Source organism: Podarcis cretensis (genome assembly GCF_951804945.1).
Source record: "Podarcis cretensis genome assembly, chromosome: 11".
In the NCBI taxonomy this organism is placed as follows: Eukaryota; Metazoa; Chordata; class Lepidosauria; order Squamata; family Lacertidae; genus Podarcis; species Podarcis cretensis.
In genome coordinates this window covers 21,755,219-21,773,349 of record NC_137180.1, presented here as the reverse complement: position 1 = coordinate 21,773,349, position 18,131 = coordinate 21,755,219, and the positions used below count along the sequence as shown (strand labels likewise).

At 42.5% G+C, this 18,131-nt stretch overlaps 1 protein-coding gene across 5 annotated transcripts in view; it reads right to left on the bottom strand.

Moving 5' to 3' along the window:
• Nucleotides 1-525: 525 nt before the first annotated feature.
• Nucleotides 526-18,131, bottom strand: part of FEM1C (fem-1 homolog C) — a 29,002-nt gene continuing 11,396 nt past the window's right edge. The window contains exons 1-3 of one of the 5 annotated variants that reach the window (XM_079995560.1): nucleotides 16,672-16,772; nucleotides 14,795-15,511; nucleotides 526-6,615 (exon numbers count right to left, since the gene is read on the bottom strand). In XM_079995560.1, coding sequence (XP_079851686.1) covers nucleotides 5,306-6,615; nucleotides 14,795-15,338 — 1,854 coding nt within the window. In that variant the 5' untranslated portion in view covers nucleotides 15,339-15,511; nucleotides 16,672-16,772 and the 3' untranslated portion in view covers nucleotides 526-5,305. Of the gene's footprint in view, nucleotides 6,616-14,794; nucleotides 15,512-15,616; nucleotides 15,640-15,874; nucleotides 15,978-16,217; nucleotides 16,419-16,671; nucleotides 16,773-18,131 lie in introns of those variants that run through there. The other 4 variants (XM_079995559.1, XM_079995558.1, XM_079995561.1 and 1 more) reach the window with 4 other exon arrangements.

Here is an 18,131-nt window from a genome sequence, read left to right as displayed (position 1 = left end):
GAAAGAAAAAAAGGAAAGAAAATTTTTGTGTTAATCAATTTCTCACCTTTATGGAGAAGAGAAGCAACCTGGAATTATTTTTTTTAAAGAAGCCTATCAGAAATGTGATATACCCCAGTGTTGTGTTTGTACTAAATGGCTATACAACAAAACCCTCAATATTTGCATTGTGTGTAGACAGGAAGAGAATCTCCCCTGTAGGTCCAGCAATTTCAATGTTTCTTTCACATGCCATTATTGTTCTTTCAATATCTATGTTGTAACAATCCACAAATGTCAGCAATATTGTTAGAGGTGTTGCCATAAGCCCGAGTTCCTACAGGAACACTTTTATTGTGTGATCTATGCATCTGTGATCAAGCTATGCGCAGGATAGCAAGCTCTGAGCGTGCCATGTGCAGCACCTCAGGAATCTCAGCTTTCATTTGAAAATAAAAGCTTCCAGTTCTTTAAGCTGTAGAGACAGCTGGAAAACAGGGTTCAGAGAAATGTCAATGATTTATATTATTTCTTGTCTCTCACAAATTGTTTGCAGAAACAGAATTATTACATTTATTCACAGTCTTTTCTTAGTGCAAAATTTCAATTTCAGTGCACTTACACACAGCCCTGAGCTCTTCATTTACATACATCAACTTATTAAAGTCTGATATGTTAACTTCACAACAACACATTGAAAGACTTGTGCAAGGTTAGCAGTGATTAACTGATAAGGAACTGAAGAAACAAGATCTTTCATCTTGTTCTTTTTTTAATGTATTAAAGTCACATCCAGTAGGAAGGAAAAAAGGCATAATAAAGTATTTTCTTAGCAGGTGTGTTCCTCCATTTTTGACAGGCTTATCATAGGCACAACTTGGTAAGACTGAAGGAAGAAAAAAATAAATACATTATACTATGAAGCAGTGATCTTATGCTTTTCAAGAAAGTTCTCCTGCTTCGTAATGGGTTCAGGTGCCCCATCTCAATTTTGGCTCATGAGGAAGGATGAGAAAACTGAGGCGTACCACATAAGAGACTGGGAGAATGACAGTAAACATACAAGGAACAAAAGAGGGACAGATCAAATGACAGGATTGCATAGGAGAAACAGAATATGCTGCTGAAAAACTCAAGGAAAACAATGGTTTAAAGCTTTTAGTTGACACTAATGGGCAATAAAGAAAGGAAGAGTCAACAGCCAAACTTGTTTTGCTAAGCTTAAAACTAATCAGGATTATGTCATTACAAGGGAAGTCAATAGCTTACACCTCTAGACTCTTTCAGGACTGCCTAGACTTGCCTACTTGGGAGCTTAGCATGGTTAGGTTCAGTTGTGTACCACAAATCCACCAAAATACAGGAATCAGTATCCAAAGGAGTCCAAAAATCCACAGCAACTAAAGGATTTTCCATGTATTTCTTCTAAGTGGACTGATCTCCCCCCCCTCCCCCCCCCCCGCAATTCTGAGGACTTGTATTTTTTAATGTAAATATAAATTTATTGCTATTATCTTTAAAATATTGACTCATCATCAGATTCCATACAGATTAGCAGAGCAGAGCCATCAGTGGCTTTGGCATATAAAATCTGGCTACTACTTCAAAAACTTTATCTCCATAATTTAACAGTCTTACTCCCTCGTTCTCTGCTCTCAAACAATACTAACTGAATGAACATTATCACTGTGTGGGATATTTAGCTAGTACGAAGTATGGCTGATCTTCCCTTTCTTAATTGCTCAGCACAACATTAGAGGAAAACACTATTTGGAGCCCTCTCTGGCAACCAAGCTCATGTTAACAAAGGAACTGTTGTGCTAGTGCCAAAAATTACAAGCATTCATAAATAAAAAGGGAAATACATAAAAGCAATAAATGGGATAAACTTGGTCAAGAATCAGGATGAGCCATACTGATGGTACACATTTCTGCCTCTTTCCAAATAAAGAGATGGTTTATCTGAAAGTTATGTGAGGTTCTCAAATAAGGCATGACAGCAGTTCAGTAAGAAGAAACTAGATGTTTTTAGGGGAAACTATGTTGAAGAGAAATGATCAGTCAGAATATCTTAAAGGGCTTCATTTCCCTAATGCTGGCAAGTAGATATTCCTGCAACCTATGCTAAAACACATCTTCATGAATGGCTTATAAGCCTTATACTAATTCATAATTTCCAGGACTACAGGAACAGCTATCATCAGTATTCCAAGTGGTGGGTAATTGCTGTTGGAAGCTACTTTTTAGTATACACAAAGAGATGGCTATTTGGTAGTTTCTAATTTACTATGCATCTAGAGCTGCATTAGTTTGAACATTTAGCAAATTAATTTCAGTAGTTTAAAGACTTAGAAAATTAACATGAAAACAAGAAGAGAACCAGACTTTGTCTTCATGAGACAAAGTCTTCATGTAGGGTGTAAATTAATTGTATTGTTTTTAAAATTGTTTTTAAAAATGAAGTAGCAAGAGTGTAAATAAATTGTATTTTAAAAAATGAAGTATGGTTGTTCAGTACGGAGATGCCATATTTAGCAAGAAGGCAAATATAAGGAGTCTTCAGTCACCATTAACTAAGGTTTCTTAAAAGTTTTACAGAATACCAATTCTTTAACTTATCAGCAGAAGATATTTTTCAAAGTATGCCCAATAAGTCAAGAGATATCCCCATTTCCAAACGCTTAGTATTGCCTGAGTAAAGTTACAAAGGAAAATAAAACATTTTTGAGGACACAGTGTTCTACAGTCTCCCTGTTCATCTCATGTCCTATTTTTAGGCTAAAGTAGGTTAGGTTTTGCCCTTCTAGTATATGAATTAGTATTGTCTACTTGCAGGCAAGCAATGAAGATTATGAAAAATCTTTCTTCCCCACCCCCAAACTGCTCAGGCTGTGAATCCAGAAATAGGAATGTGTTTCAACCAGGGTAAAAGTAATTAGTTAAATTAAATGTTCTCTTTATACTTGTGAACCCAATTTCCCCATACGATTTGCTTTTGATAGTGACCCAGATGTGCCCATGAACAAAAAATAACTTGCATTTCTTGCCAGTTCTGAAAATTAAACAAATAGCAATGCAAGTTTCTCATTCCTTTCTTGGTGTGATGGAACAAATTAATTTTTGTCATATACACTCTAGACTAGGCAACAGCCCACTTCAAAAGCAACACTAAAACACGAATTAGCATTGCAAGAATGAACCACAGTGAACTTTGGACTTGCATCCCTTTCTCTCGGCTCTCCTCTTCCTTTGCATGTGAAAAAAGAAGAAAGAAATCTTCTACCTTGTTTTAATGCATTACATATTCCCATAGCATCCTGAATTGGGAAATGGCTAATTCTGACTGGTTTGTTTGGGAAGTGGCTAACTGGTTTGTTTTAACAAATGAGAATGTAAAACTTGTTTAATCCTGGTTCATTTGAACTAACTAGTTAGAATAAATAAACCAGTTTCCTGATATTGTGATTTCTTCCAAAATGAAACTGGAGGTTTCCAGACTTCTTCCCACAAACACTAAGGAGAAGAAAAAGAGAAAGCACAAAGACGCAGTTTGTTCTCAAAATGCTAACCCATGGTTTAGCATTATTTCTGAATAGGCCAATAAAGTGATGATTTTAAAAAGTCAGGGTGAGTACTACTTAATATGTACTGTGAGGATGTGCCAACCAAATGTGATCAATCAACTGAGGGTAGTAATGCTGTAATTAAAAAAGGAATTCCAGATTCATGCCAGCCTTGATGCATTGATTTGGTTCTGATTTTTCCTGCACTGTCAACTGCTACAGATTCAGAGTAACCTATGTGTTGTTGTTTTTTTGTGATCTGAAAAAGCACCAGGTATAGTAGTACACTGTATTCCATTGAAGAAAAATGAGGTGGGATTTTTTTTTCTTGAGAACCATTTTATTTTAAGACATTTGCAGGTCTAATATGCCATAATAAGTTTCATTATGAATCAACAATAAAGTGCTGAATTATATTAATTACCTGAATCTTAATCTCATTTGTAGTCTTCACTTATGGTTTCCTTATCAAGTCTAAAAAGCCCTTTCTGCTGCAATAGCTAAGCTGTTGTGCAAGTATTATAAAAATAGATAGCTTTCAGTCGAGACTATGTACTCAACATGGCCTCTGATGTTTTCCATAAATATGGCTGAAAGGTATTAGAGAATAAAATGCATGCAAATTATCTGTAAGAGTTATTTGAAAATGAAGGGGATACTACTAAACTTCTGAAGCCCCTGCAGAGGGCTACTGATTACAACCATATAGTTAATTATACTAGTTGATGGCTAGATCTGGACTGACAAGCATCATGCCAACATGCTTTAGTTTCTTTTGTACTTAAGAATCTTGAGTTGTAATTTCAGACTATGTTTGATCTAGTACTCACTGAGTTGTATGATTAAGTTTCAGGTTAAATTTGGAAAAAAACTCTCTATGCCTAGTCACACAATCAGCTCAAGCAAGACACTAGTGTAGAGGAGAATATGGCAGTTCCTTTCCTTTCTCTCCTCGCAGCAAGACATATTTATATGACTTTCAGACTTAATTTAAAAGTGGGATTGCCAACAAGAACACATTTTACTCCCAAATTCAGCACGCAACTCTAGAAAAATAAATGGAAAGCAACTGCAGAAAAAGCTGGGGGCAAAAAGTCACATGAGTTTAGACAGCTGACTGATGTCTTCAAGAAATGTCAAACTGTAAAGGGTATATTTTCAAAGAGTTCTCTAACAAACTGCAAGAAAACAGTGTCAGAACTGACAATGGCCAACTGCTGCATAGAAATATGCCAACACACAAACAGTCATGTTCAAGCCAGTGCATAGAGAGGATAAAAGCACTTATGGTAATTGCAAATGTTAACAAGTCCATACAACTTGAATAGTTCAGCAATGAACCCATTAGAAAAAAGAATAGAAATGCTCAAGCAAGAACAAAAAGATGACTTCCCAACTATATAAAATCCACACACCAGTAAGAATAAGACAACACCACGAAAATTATTCAGTTCAGTCCCAAACAACCAACAGGCAAACTAAACCAGAGTAGACAAGCCTTTGGCAGACAAATTTTAGTGAGTCCGAATATAGCATTACATTTCTAAATAATCCACAAAATATATTATATGGTATGTTTGTTTTAAATATTGGGCAACCAATTCTGCAGATCTGATTCTAATAATGCTTTTGCAAATGAGCAGGATGGACCAAGCTGAATGAATGATGGTGTATCGCTGGCATATCACAACAGTGCTTGAGAAAGCAACAATTGATGTTACTAACTCGTGCTCCCACAGTACCAAGGGCCTATTGTCAGACTGTCATCTATGGAGCAAAACAAAGTTCTCAAGTTTTTCTGGGATGTGCCCTTGGTAACCTATGCAATAATTCACAATTACACGGGCAGCAAGACACTGCAGTGTAGTATGGTTGATGGGCTGGATCAAGTTCTTTGCCATTTCCTTCTCATCCAGCAAGTCAATAGCAGTTTGTTTATGCAAGTTTGTTGCATCAAAATGTGATCCTGACTTGATAAGAAGATTCATGATGTCAGGATGGTTGTTCAGTGCAGATATGTGCAAAGGGCTGTTGTCATCAGAGTCTCTAGCATTTACATCAGCGCCACATTCCACTAGTATAGCAGTAACTTGCAAAGAAGGAAATTTACAAACTGGGTAGCGCCCCACACATGTGGTGTTCTTGTCAACAGCAAGGTGGAGTGGGCTGAAGTTATTCTTTCCTCTAGGATGTAGCTTAAGAAATCGATATATAGTTTGTTTCTTGAAATGATCTTGCTCGGGACTACAAGGAACTTTCTCCAGCAAGCAAATTAAATGCAAAATGATGGAAAGGGCTTTGTTGAGCTGTATTTGGTCAGGCGGACACTGAGTTTGCTTGATGGCACGTTCTATTTCGAGGACACTTTTGCACAGTATACCCATGAGATCATCAAATGTAACTGTTGTGCCCAGCAGGCCTTTTGCTCTGTCTTGAAGCATGAAGGAGAAGAGTTCAGCAAACGAAAGCAGACTACTCGCAGTCATAGGGCTCAGGGGGTCCAAATTGCTCTGCTGCATGTCCAAAGCGTACTTCCACAGATTGATGCATCGTTTGAAGTTTCCAGAGTCTGCATAGACAGCACCTCTGTACCGAATATAGTAGGACGTATCTGGGTGAGATGGGCCAAGAATACGTTCTCTAATTAACAAGGCCTGCATTCTCATCTCATCAGGGTCTGCAATAAGGTTTTCTAGCTCTTCGGCACTGTTCACCTCCTTGGCATAATCATAGGCCATTATTAATGTTTGAGGCACAGGTTTGCTCAGTATGTTAGTCCTATCACTGTATCTCATATCCATAGCTCTTTTCCAGTATTTCAAAGCACCGAGCAAATCTCTTTTTTTATCCACAAAGGTGGCTCCCAGGAGTTCCAGTGCATTTATACGTTCTACTTTGCTAGTTTCAACATGTTGGGTCAAAAAGTCAACTATGTTTGTGTGACCTGTAACGCTAGCAGACAGAAGGGGAGTCATTCCATAACCATCTTTTTCCATCTTTGCACAATATTTGAGAAGCATCTTCATTATTTCCAGGCTACCAGATTCTGCACAATCATGCAATGCTGTGTTTCCTATAGAAAAAAGAAAGCAAAAAAATCATGTATGCTATGACACATTTTCAGAGAAACAATGAAGGAATTATGGCTGTACAGAATTCAAATTATCAAGTATGTTAGTCATTAAAATAATTATAAAATTACTCATCATAAGCAGTGGACAAATAATCAACAAAGGTGGCATTTTAATCTAAGTCATGAACATGTAAGAAAAGTAACATTCCTTATTAGTCACTTAATAATCTTCCTGTTTGAATTTAAGAAAAACAATCAGCCTTGAATATGTGGGCTTTTATATTTGCCAACACAAAGCTTACAGCATTTTGCCAGAACATCCCACTGCAGCTGTTCTGCTGGAGCTAAAATTTTTCCCATGTTTTCCCAATACAGTCCCTATACAGTGGTACCTCTGGTTACATACACTTCAGGTTACATACTGTCAGGGGCTCAGGAGCAGAGGCACAGGGAAGAGAGGAGATGGAGAGCGAAGGGGAAGAATCCGAGGGGAGCGTAGGAGAAGAGGACAGTGGACCGAGGGATTCCATGAGCCTCTCCAGCGAATCGGAAGATTCACAGAAGGGGGCGCCAGTGGCCAGGGGTAGGGGGTTCCCAAGGGGAATGCCCCAGGAGCAAGGGGGCAGCAGGGACTCCCAGAGCAGTAGCTGGAAATCAGGACCAGCTTCCCCACCAGAGCAGAGTGGGGGGGAAGAGTCCCAAGGATCAGGGCCAGTGCATTCCCCACCAGGGAGAGAAGATAAGGCAGGGCTGACCACGCCTCCATCAGAAAGTCGGACAACGGAGGAGAGGTCAGATCCGGCCAGTGTCCCGGAAGAGGGAAGCAGTGACCGAAGTACTGTAACGGTTAGGAGAAAGGTCACTGGGCTGGCGCGAGAGGCAAGTTCAAATGTACAGGAGCGCAGAGAATGAGGATTGGGAACCGGGTCCTAAAGCCCGCCGGAGGGAGGGGGAGGAGCTAAGCGACTCAGCGTCGGAAGAGTCCAGAAAGGGCAATGCCCCAGCGGGCAGGAGGACCCAGAGGAGGAGAGAGCAGCGTAAAAGGTGGAGCAGGGCTAGGATCTTAAACTGGTGTCATAGGGGAGGAGACTCAGACGGTACTTCGCCGGTCTAGGATTTAAGACGTAGAGCTGCGCGCTGCGGCTTTGAAATGGAAACTGAACCTCAATAAAGACTTTTGTACATAACGACAGCCTAGCGTTGGTCCTCTGTGAGCTGGGACCTAGAGGCAGCTCTGACACATATTATAGTGGTACCTCGGGTTAAGAACTTAATTCGTTCTGGAAGTCTTTTCTTAACCTGAAACTGTTCTTAAACTGAGGTACCACTTTAGCTAAAGGGGCCTCCCGCTGCCGCCACTGCGCAATTTCTGTTCTCATCCTGAAGGAAAGTTCTTAACCCGAGGTACTATTTCTGGGTTATAGGAGTCTGTAACCTGAAGCGGATGACTCTGGGGTTGTGGCACTCATCTTGCTCTATAGGCCGAGGGAGCCGGCATTTGTCTGCAGACAGCTTGTGGGTCATGTGGCCAGCATGACTAAGCCGCTTCTGGTGAACCAGAGCAGCACATGGAAACACCGTTTACCTTCGTGCCGGAGCGGTACCTATTTATCTACTTGCACTTGACGTACTTTCAAACTGCTAGATTGGCAGGTGCTGGGACCAAACAACGGGAGCTCACCCCATCACGGGGATTCGAACCACCGACCTTCTGATCGGCAAGTCCTAGGCTCAGTGGTCACAGCGCCACCCGCGTAGTTCAAATAATTATCTATAATTTTCTGCTCTACACAAGCCTAACTTTATCATGTCACTCAGTTTCAAGGCCCTTCAGGAGCATCAAAATCTCTGAGGTCATAGCAGTGACTGTTTCCAAGTTCTGTAGCAATCCCCTCTCCACTTTAGATAATTGTGAATAGGAGAAAGAAAAATTCTCCAATAAGTTTCACAATCAATGCAGAGTCTGATTGCTGCTTGTGGGGTTGCAGTCAGCACGTATCTAGAACTGTAAAATAATTATCAAAATAAATAAATTCCTGCAGGTAAGCATCCTTCTCTGTTGTATCAAGGGGCAGATTGGAGCATTTACAAGTAAGCAGATCCTGCAACAGGAAGTATTCCATCCCACCATTTGACATGATCAGTTATGGCACAATTTTACAAATACATTTGTTTGTAGGTATCTGTTCCAGCGTGATGTCTCAAATCACAAATTGGGGAGTAAATCTGCATCCAGTTAGGCAACTGAAACTACAGCTGATGTTTGTTTAATTATTTCTAATAAATTTAAAGATTGCCTTTGAAATAGTTATAGTTCAACTGCAAGTATATTCCTATTATGAGTGGCTGTACTGGTTTGCTGCTTGAAATAGCAAGATGGAATAGATATGCCAGCTTGCCCAAGGAAAAAATAGGTTCAGGTACTCCCTTGCAAATGAACAGCACAGAGATATGCTGCACAATTCTATGCATGCTTATTTAGAAAGAAGTCTGACTTTCTTTAATTGGATTTCTACCACAATGTGTGTGAAAGCTTGCAGACTGAGTCACTGTACTCTAATACCTCTCTGCTTCCCTCCACTTATACTGGGTAAATTTCTTAGTAGAGAGCCTTCTGAACATGTCTTGCAAAATGTTCCTGTAATAAAGCCCTGTTTATGTGTATAGCAAAAAACCCACAAACAGGATACTGGTTGCCTATTTGTCCCACCCCATCACTACTGTATTACTGTGAAGTCAAATTAACGGGAGAGTTTTCAAAAAAGAAAGCTGCTATGAGGAAAATGAAAAGTCATTATGTCCAAGAAATTGTTCACATGGGGCCCTGAGACAGATCTTTGTGGACAGGCAGGGAGAGATAACTTGGAAGACAACCAAGAAGGTATTTAAAGATAGGAAGCCCAAAGCATGATAGCTTAAGAAAAGGATGTAAAAAGCTGAAATTGAAATACCTAATTATTACTGACATTTGTTCCACTTACACCAGTTCATATGCACATGGCTCACTGATGCCAATACTACTCAACATCTAGCTTATATATGTCTGGGTAATAATGCAGCACAGAAGCACTGTGTTGGGATCATGTCCCTATGTCCCAACTTGGGGAAGGAACTTACTGTTGATAAAACACAGCCAGTATTTCACTGAAGAATCAGATTCAGCTTCTCTCCAATAGTTCACCATTTCACAGGAATTGAATTTGTTTGCTCACTTGCCACATAGTTTAAGATACTAGGCCAGCTCACCAAAATCTTAACTCTTTAACAGGTTGGTAAAGTAACCCAGTGTACAATCATGGACAGAGTACAACTAAATGTCTACAAGAGTGTAGTCATCTTCCCAAGTATATTACTACTGGCTATAAATCTGTTAAGCTCTGAATCACAGACAATGTGCCAATTTTATTTTTAACTTTCTGAAAGCCATAATACATGCATTAATCATGTCCTGTCAGAACCACCACATTTCATTGTTTAGTTATTTAGAATAAGATGCATTGAATGCTGCCTTCTCACTTGCAGGGCAGCTTTTGCTCTAGCACAGGCATCTGCTAACATTAGAGGAGGGGATGAGATTTTCTCTAATTCACCTTCTAATGCCTGCCCAAATCTGTTCTAGAGGATCAGGGAACCTTTTAGAACACTATGAAAAGTGGTGTGAGGGACTTCATCAGCAAAGAGAATTGGGAGAAAAATGCTTCCCCCTTTTGACATTCACAGATACCTCTGCTGGATCAAAACCCATCCCAAGAGTTAGGTGGAAAACTGGATTTCACCCTTAAATAATTACCGTATATACTCGAGTATAAGCTGACCCGAATATAAGCTGAGGCACCTAATTTTAGCACAAAAAAACTGGGAAAACGTATTGACTTGAGTATAAGCTGGTTCACCAAACCACAAACCTGGTGGTGGTGGCAGTGGTGGAGCAAGAACAAGCAGCCCAAAAGGGCTGCTTTCGGGCTGCTCATTCTTCCTCCGCTGCTGCCGACAGTGGCAAAGGCGGTGGAGGAGGAAGGAGCAGCCCGAAAGGGCTCCTTTCAAGCCGCTCATCCCTCTGCTATCACCTCTGCCACTCACAAGAGCAGGTGTAGGAGCCGCAGCTGGGAGAAGCACAGCGCACCGCAGGGCCTCTCCCAACCACGGCTCCTGTGCCTGCCCTTGCGAGAGGCAGGGGCGGGACCAGCGGTGAGAAAGGGTTCCTTTCGGGCCGGCCGCCTCACTCGAGTATAAGCCAGGGGGGGCTTTTTCAGCATAAAATATGTGCTGAAAAAATTGGCATATACTTGAGTATATACGGTAACTCATAACCTTATTGAAAGACTACCCTTCCACTTGTGCATATGACTGCAGCCTGAGGTAACAGCTGCTAGTAAGACATACTGAACATTCAGAGGGGCAAGTAAAAGGTAAAGGTAAAGGGACCCCTGACCATTAGGTCCAGTCGTGGCCGACTCTGGGGCAAGTACTTATGTGCAAATCTGCATAGGATTGTGATGCATATATTTTAGTTTTCACTCAACTTCCTTATCTGTGCAATGAAAATATATCATCTGAAATGCTTAGCTTCCTGTAAATTTCATATTTAACCTAACATGTTTGCCTTCTTCCTAAAAGTATCCACTAGGGAAGAAGTATAACATTTTCCTAGTCCTTGAATAACGTTTAAAAGATTCCTAAATAAAATCTCTCTAAATCTATGCAGCTTAATATTTCTCCAAGTGACAATGTTGCCATGGATAGACTCCGAAGTCATAATCATAGATCACAAAAATGTGATAGGTTTATATAAGCACAACAGTATGACTAACAAAGAAGGGATTCACATGGTTCTTCTGTCTGGCTCTAGAATACGCTGGACACACACATTTTAGGTTCCTTGCCAAATAACTAATATCTTAAATATCATTTCATGTAATACACACACACCACCATACTGTACTACAACTATACTATAGGCACATAAATTGTTCCACACAAACCTAGGAGTTTTCAAAAGGCAGGATCAAGCTCAACAACAACATAATAAACAAGCTAGCTCCTCCACATACTGCCTGCACAATCTTCTAAGGATTTAGAGAAAAGAGCCAGAAATAGAAACCCGAGACAGAAACTGCTCTTACTATCACCACTGTGGAGGACATATGGTGGAAGAAAGTGCTTCTCAGGAACTGAATAAAACTGATAGGTTCAGAACAGCTAATTACCCTTTGGTAGATTTGTCTAAAAAGCATGGCTCTCCAGACACCGTTGGACTTCAACTCCCATCAGCCTCAGCAACATTTGGAGGGCTGCCTGTATCTCCAACCCTGTTAAAGTCTCCAGGCTACTGCTATTTGCAGCAGGGAGACTTTGGTTGCACTCCTGCCCACATCTGTCTAAGAGAAACAGAGCAATTCAAATGCCCAATGGCCATGTTCAGAGCGAGTGTAGATGCAGCAAAGGTGTCCCTCCATCCAGCTCTGCCTGGCTCCACTAGCCTGCACCAGCAGGGGAGTTTTGCCACTGGCAGAGCTGCAGTTCAATATGCCCACCCAAAGAGCAGAAAGATGGAAGCTAGAACTGGCACTATCACTACTCCAATGGAGACTCCCCAAAATGAGGCATTATAGGGATGGACTGGGTTGACACAAGATGAGCTGGTATGCTGCCATCACATGGCAAATGGGTATGATCCTGGTAGCTGGCACAGTGAAGAGGCATTTTTCCTGCCCCCTCCCACCCTGCCAAGCACAAGCAGCAGGACTGTGGCTGCAGTGGCTAGGTGAATAGCTCCAGCAAATCTTGCCACTGCTAGCCAGGGGTTAGGATTCAACTGAGCTTATTTCTGAGCTTGCTTTGTTCATTAAGTGTGCTATTCTATACATTTCATAGAATAGCACAGTTAAGGAAAAAATGTGTATTTTCTCTACATTTGCGAGCTGCTTCAAAGTACCTTTAGAAATCAGAAACCAGAGTGCTCCCCAGCTGGCAAGACAGGCCTTACTGCCCCAACCTACATTTATGCATGTTTTGAAACAAAAAGCATCATGTAACTGACCCATTATGCATTATATAAAAAAGGACTACAAATGGTATCTAACTACCTTGTTCCATCAGCACAGAGATTTCCACTACCACAACAGAACTTCCCGTCTCCTCTCCCTGCACATGCCTAATATCCTCCCTACATCGGTTCCAGAGGGTTGGGGGGAAACCCAGAACAGTAAGGGGCACATGGAAGGATGAGAGAAGGGAGAAGTTCCATTGGACAAGTGAAAATGCTTGCATGGACAGAATGAGTTAACTGGAGACCACCCACTGCTTTCTGAGCTATAAGACTACCTTTTTAAAGGTGAAATCGAGATATTTTAAGACACCTATACTCAATCTGCATATATACTGCATGAAAACAAAAACTCTGAAATATTTACTTCCTGTGTTATTTTGAAACTTCAGAGCTCACAGTACAGATGTGCACAAAATACTACTCAAAGTCCAAAACTGGCAGTCACGTTAAATTGGTCGCTACAAAAAATTATTCCCCAGTTTACCCTCTGAATATATTGATGTGGGAATTGAGATAATTACGTTTTCTATTAATAATTATAATAAAATTAAGATTTTATTTTCAATAAAATTAATCTTATGTGAACCTATGACGAAGAAAAATAGATGAAGTCACAACTTCTGGTGATTTTTTTTTTTTAATCTCTAGGCCAAAACTCTTATTCCACCAACTGGGGAAAAAGAGCATCATCAAGGATAAACAACTCTGTAAGCTTCATTTGCCAATAAACCAGCAGTGTCACTCTCCAATGTTTAGGAAAGGACATCCATAAAAGTTTCTGTGGGTTCTCACCTGGCATAGCTTCAATTAGAAAGAATCCATGACCATGACACAGTTCTTTTAGTTAATGTACTAAAATAATACTGAGAAATTAAAATAACAGAAAGGGGTAAAGTTCTGCTACCGAGTGTCAGTGACAGCAGTATGCTTCTTCTGCTTATAAAAATAGAATTCCTTTCACATTGCTATAAGGGCAGAACTTGTGCTTCAATTCTGAGTCATTAAGCAGAGTGAAGAAAGACAAAAGTCACAAAACAAGATCCAGCTGGTCAATAATAATAACACTTAGTATTTCTATAAAGCTGTGGACTGTTCGAAGAATTTACATAATCATAGTTTGATTTATCCCCTCACTATATTGCATCCAGGAATCTAAGCAACTGTCGGGGGGGGGGGGGGGGGTTCACGACAGAAACAAGTCAAAACTAGAAATTTCCTGATTTGTAGTTACACCAGTGTGCTCTCAGTTACTCTCAGTTACATAGCATACAAACAATATTTGTTATTACATAGTGGAAATGATTGAACCAAAGCCCATGGATTTTCGTAAGACTAAGGCTGGGTTTTACTGCTGAGTAGACCTGTGTAGGACTGCACAGTCTCTCGGTTTTACGTCCTGTTTTTTAGATTAGTGTAGTGAGGGAGGTCAGATGCATGTGAGTCAGAGACAGGATGGGCAGAGTAGTCTTTGTGACTCTCTGAAGCAATAAACATTCCTAGCAAACTAGTAAAAATGTGAAAGAAAAGAAAATACTGTAATAAAAAAGCAATGTCATGTCTAGAACAAATGGACGAGTAAACTACAATCACGAGAATAATCCAAAGAACAATTTTGCTGACCAGAAGTGTCAACATAGTAAACAAGAAGAACAAAGGCTTCAGTTGTGACACAGTGCCACTGTCCCTTTATTGTAATTCTATTACAACTATAAGGATAAGACTAATATGGGATATTTCCTTACTATACCTAGCAGGCAGATAGATATGTTTAGATAATGGGTGGTGATGCCTAAAGAATGCCAATGCAATTTGTATTTGTAGTATTACCTGTATTAATAGTGATTAAATTCTTCCATTCAATGATCCAAAATAATCCAGTTTCTGTATGATGTTGCTTTTTAAAAAAACAAGGAATTATCACCACATCATTGTAACTATACAACACTACCAGAGTATAATCTATGGAACAATTCCCTTTAAAAACGAAACCTAAAGGAATGCTATATGCAGCATGGAAAATTTAGCAAGGACAGAATTAAGCTTGGACTTTGAACCTTTGAACTGTCAAACCAAATGAACATTCTGAACAGTTCTTTAAAAGTCACTGCTGAAAATGGATACTGAACTCACCTTTGACACTTTTTCTATTTACATCAGCTCCTTTTTCAAGCAAATACTGAGCGATTTCTTTGTGCCCTTTATAACACGATATCATAAGGCATGTATGCCCGTGGCGGTTTGATACTTCCAAGTCAGCTTTGTGTTCCACAAGATACTTGACAATTTCTAGATGACCATCAAAACAGGCAGCTCTAAGAGGTGTTGAGTTTGTCAAAGTGGTATTGTTGACAGATGCTCCATGATTTAGTAAAGACTGGACCACCTTCAAATGGCCAGCTGCTGATGCTGCCCATAATGGTGGTGCACCTTCAATAGTCTCACCATCAAAATTCACAGAGCCACCAACTTCTATAGAAGCACTGCACTGTTCCAGTAGATGTTCCACCATGTCAAGATGGCCATAGCGGGCTGCCATCAAAAGGGGTGTGGCACCATTTGTTTTTTCTGACACCAGCAAGGCCACTTCTTCTTTAGTTTTATTTGCCAGTAACTTGGTGAGAAGCCGCAGCTTGCCATCCCGAGCTGCATTGAATACTGCTGTCTTAAGATCCATTTAGTCTCTTCCTCTCTCTCTGACTTGTTCTTCAGAATCACAGATAATGGGATAACTGGAACCACAGAGTTGAAGCTGCTCCCTGCACACTCTCCTCCAAGGATGTGCTGCCTCTGTGTACTGCATGAAGCTTTCACACGAGACCTCTTAAAGCAAATACTATGCTCAGCAACCTAGAAAACAAGACAAAGTTTGACAGCTAAGTGAAGACACTCAAAATACAATCATTACCCTTGGTTATACTTTCCCTCCCACTTGTCCCCAGAAGAAAAAGGCACCTGGATCTGAACATTTACAGGCAACAAATGCTAGCTTTTGAGATGACTATGAGGGAGATAGGATCCCCGATGCAAATTATTCTTGCTACTTCTCATACCGGTTAACCATCTATTTTGTCTGCTGAGCCCATCTGGGTTCAGACAACCTAGCTGACACGGGATTGTCACCACCTGGTGGCTACAAAAAAGAAGAAGCAAAAGCGAAGAACTTTTTAAGGCTGGGATCCGAACCTATGCCCGAAATATCACAAGACTCACAAAAGGAAAGCTTTCAAGTGCGCCCTCAGCTGGGAGGGCGCCCTCAGGAATTTCCCCGCCTGCCCTACATACACGGTTTGACGGCATAGATGGCCCCTTGGTACCCCCACGGTCACGACCCCCACCCCCGAGGCGCTTCGCCCTGCTCACGACCCCAGGCCCACCCGCAGGGGCTGCGCTCCGGGCACGGAGCCACCCAGGACGCCCTTCGCTTCTCCGCCCCCTTTGTCCTGATTTCTCCCCTGCGGAGCCTCCCGCGGCCAAAAGGAAACAGGCAGGCGGCCGGGCGGGCGGGCGGACGACGTCGCCTAGAAAGCTCCGCTGCCGCGCAGCCGCTCCTCACCTGCGTCGCCTCCTCGCGTTCCCTTCGCCCGCCCCGAACCGCAGCGCTGCCTGCCCGGCCGCCGAAACTCCAACCGCCCCCCGCTCGCCCTTCGCTGCGACCGGCAAGGCAGGAGGAGCCTCGGCAACGCCTGAGAGCCAGGCCGGGGCGGAGGCGAAGGGAGGAGGACGAGGAAGGAGCCTCTCTCTCTCTCTCTCTCCTTTTCCCCCTCTGGGCTCTGCAGCCAACTACCTCTCCGGCCGAAAGGCAGGCCCGGCTCCGTCTCCTCAGAACAACCGCCGCGCCGCTTCTCACAGCCCAGCCGTCAGTGCCGCCGCCGCCGCCGCCGCCGCGCCCCGCTCGCGGCGCAGCTCCTCCATGACAGGCGCTCCCAACTGCAACGAGCCAGCCTCCTCCCTCCTCCTCCCCGCCCTCCCTGCTCGAGCGAACGAACACAGAACCCGGCGCAGCCTACCCTGCTGCTGCGTCCCGTCTCGAGGCCGAGTGGAGGGGTGGCCCCTGCGCCGCCCGCCAGCCTCCTGAGGCGCGCGGCAGGGAAGGACGGAGGCGGGACTCGCTAGGGGACAAGTTGGGCTGAGAGCGCAAGCACGAAGGCGGTTGAGGGAAGCGGTTGGGGAGGCGGGGGTGGCGCTGCTGCCGCCGCCGCCGGAGGGGCTGCCGAGCTATTCCGGGCTGAGGAAAAGCTCGGGGAAGCCGAGCCTCGCTCAGCGCGGGGCTAAATTAGCACATAATGGAGGCGGGCGGGCGCCAAGCGAGCGCGGCCTATGGGGAGCCGGGCTCCGTGTCGCCTGGCCTGTCGCGCTGCCTCCCCTCGGCTTCCCGCCACTGGCCTGTGGGACGTGGAAGGAGGAATCTGAGGGGCTTCTTCCCTCAGACGTGTGTCGTGGGATTGAATAAGGGCAGAGAACCGAGGAGGAGGAGAGTTAAGGGCCGCTAGTCGCCAAAAGGATCTGTAGCCAAAGCTTGGGGAGGGGGGGGGAGCTCAGGTGTTTTTCGTTTCTCCCTAATTTGTATAAGGTGCACTTTTAAAAGGTGGGGAAATGCAACTGTACAGAGGAAGCACTCTGGAAATGTTCAGGGTGTTGTTGTTATTATTACTGTATTATTATTTCAGATTTCCAGCCCATGTCCCCCATTGTCCCTCTCCACAGTTTTACCCCCATGAAGCAGGCTAGGCAGAGAGAAGACAGTGGCTGGTCCTTCATGGCCGAATGGGGATGTTGTTAACCCATGTCTCCTCCCAGGTCCTAGTCCAGTACTCTAACCACTACACCACCACTGGCTCCTACACCATGTTCAATTTTTTTATTTTTAAATTTTTCACATTTATTCAAAAGTTACAATACAGCTTTGTCCGTTGGCATAATATCACAGAATGATCACTCCAACCATCCTCAGTCCCACAACACTTGTCATGTTAGCTCACCAAATACTCTCAATAGGAACCCAACTACTGATCTAGTTTACTAGACATTTTCAATCAGTATATCCCCTCCACAGACACCTCTGCGAGGAAGATGACATTAAAATACCCTGTTCTTCAGTAAAAGAGAAAAAAGGAAGACCCAAGTTGTGTCAAAGAGATGCCTTTGATTAATCGCCATGCTAACCATGAAAGAGGAAAGGCACTTTGGTTATGCGTAGGGACACTGTTTTCTGTGATATTTTTTTTAAGCTAGGGTTGGTTTTTATTTTTTAGAAATTACAGGTACTTTGCATTAGGGTCTCCTGTATTTTTTTGTTTACAAGCTACTTTAAGCTTTACCCACCACCAGGATAAAGTGGCAGAATTCTTGACAACAAAAGCAAACAACCCTAAAATAGAAACATTTGTGATAGTCCTGCCACAGTTTCAGAGGTGGGGGGCAGGTTGGGTGTCTCATTACAGTGCTGTAACTTGTAGATCAAAACTTG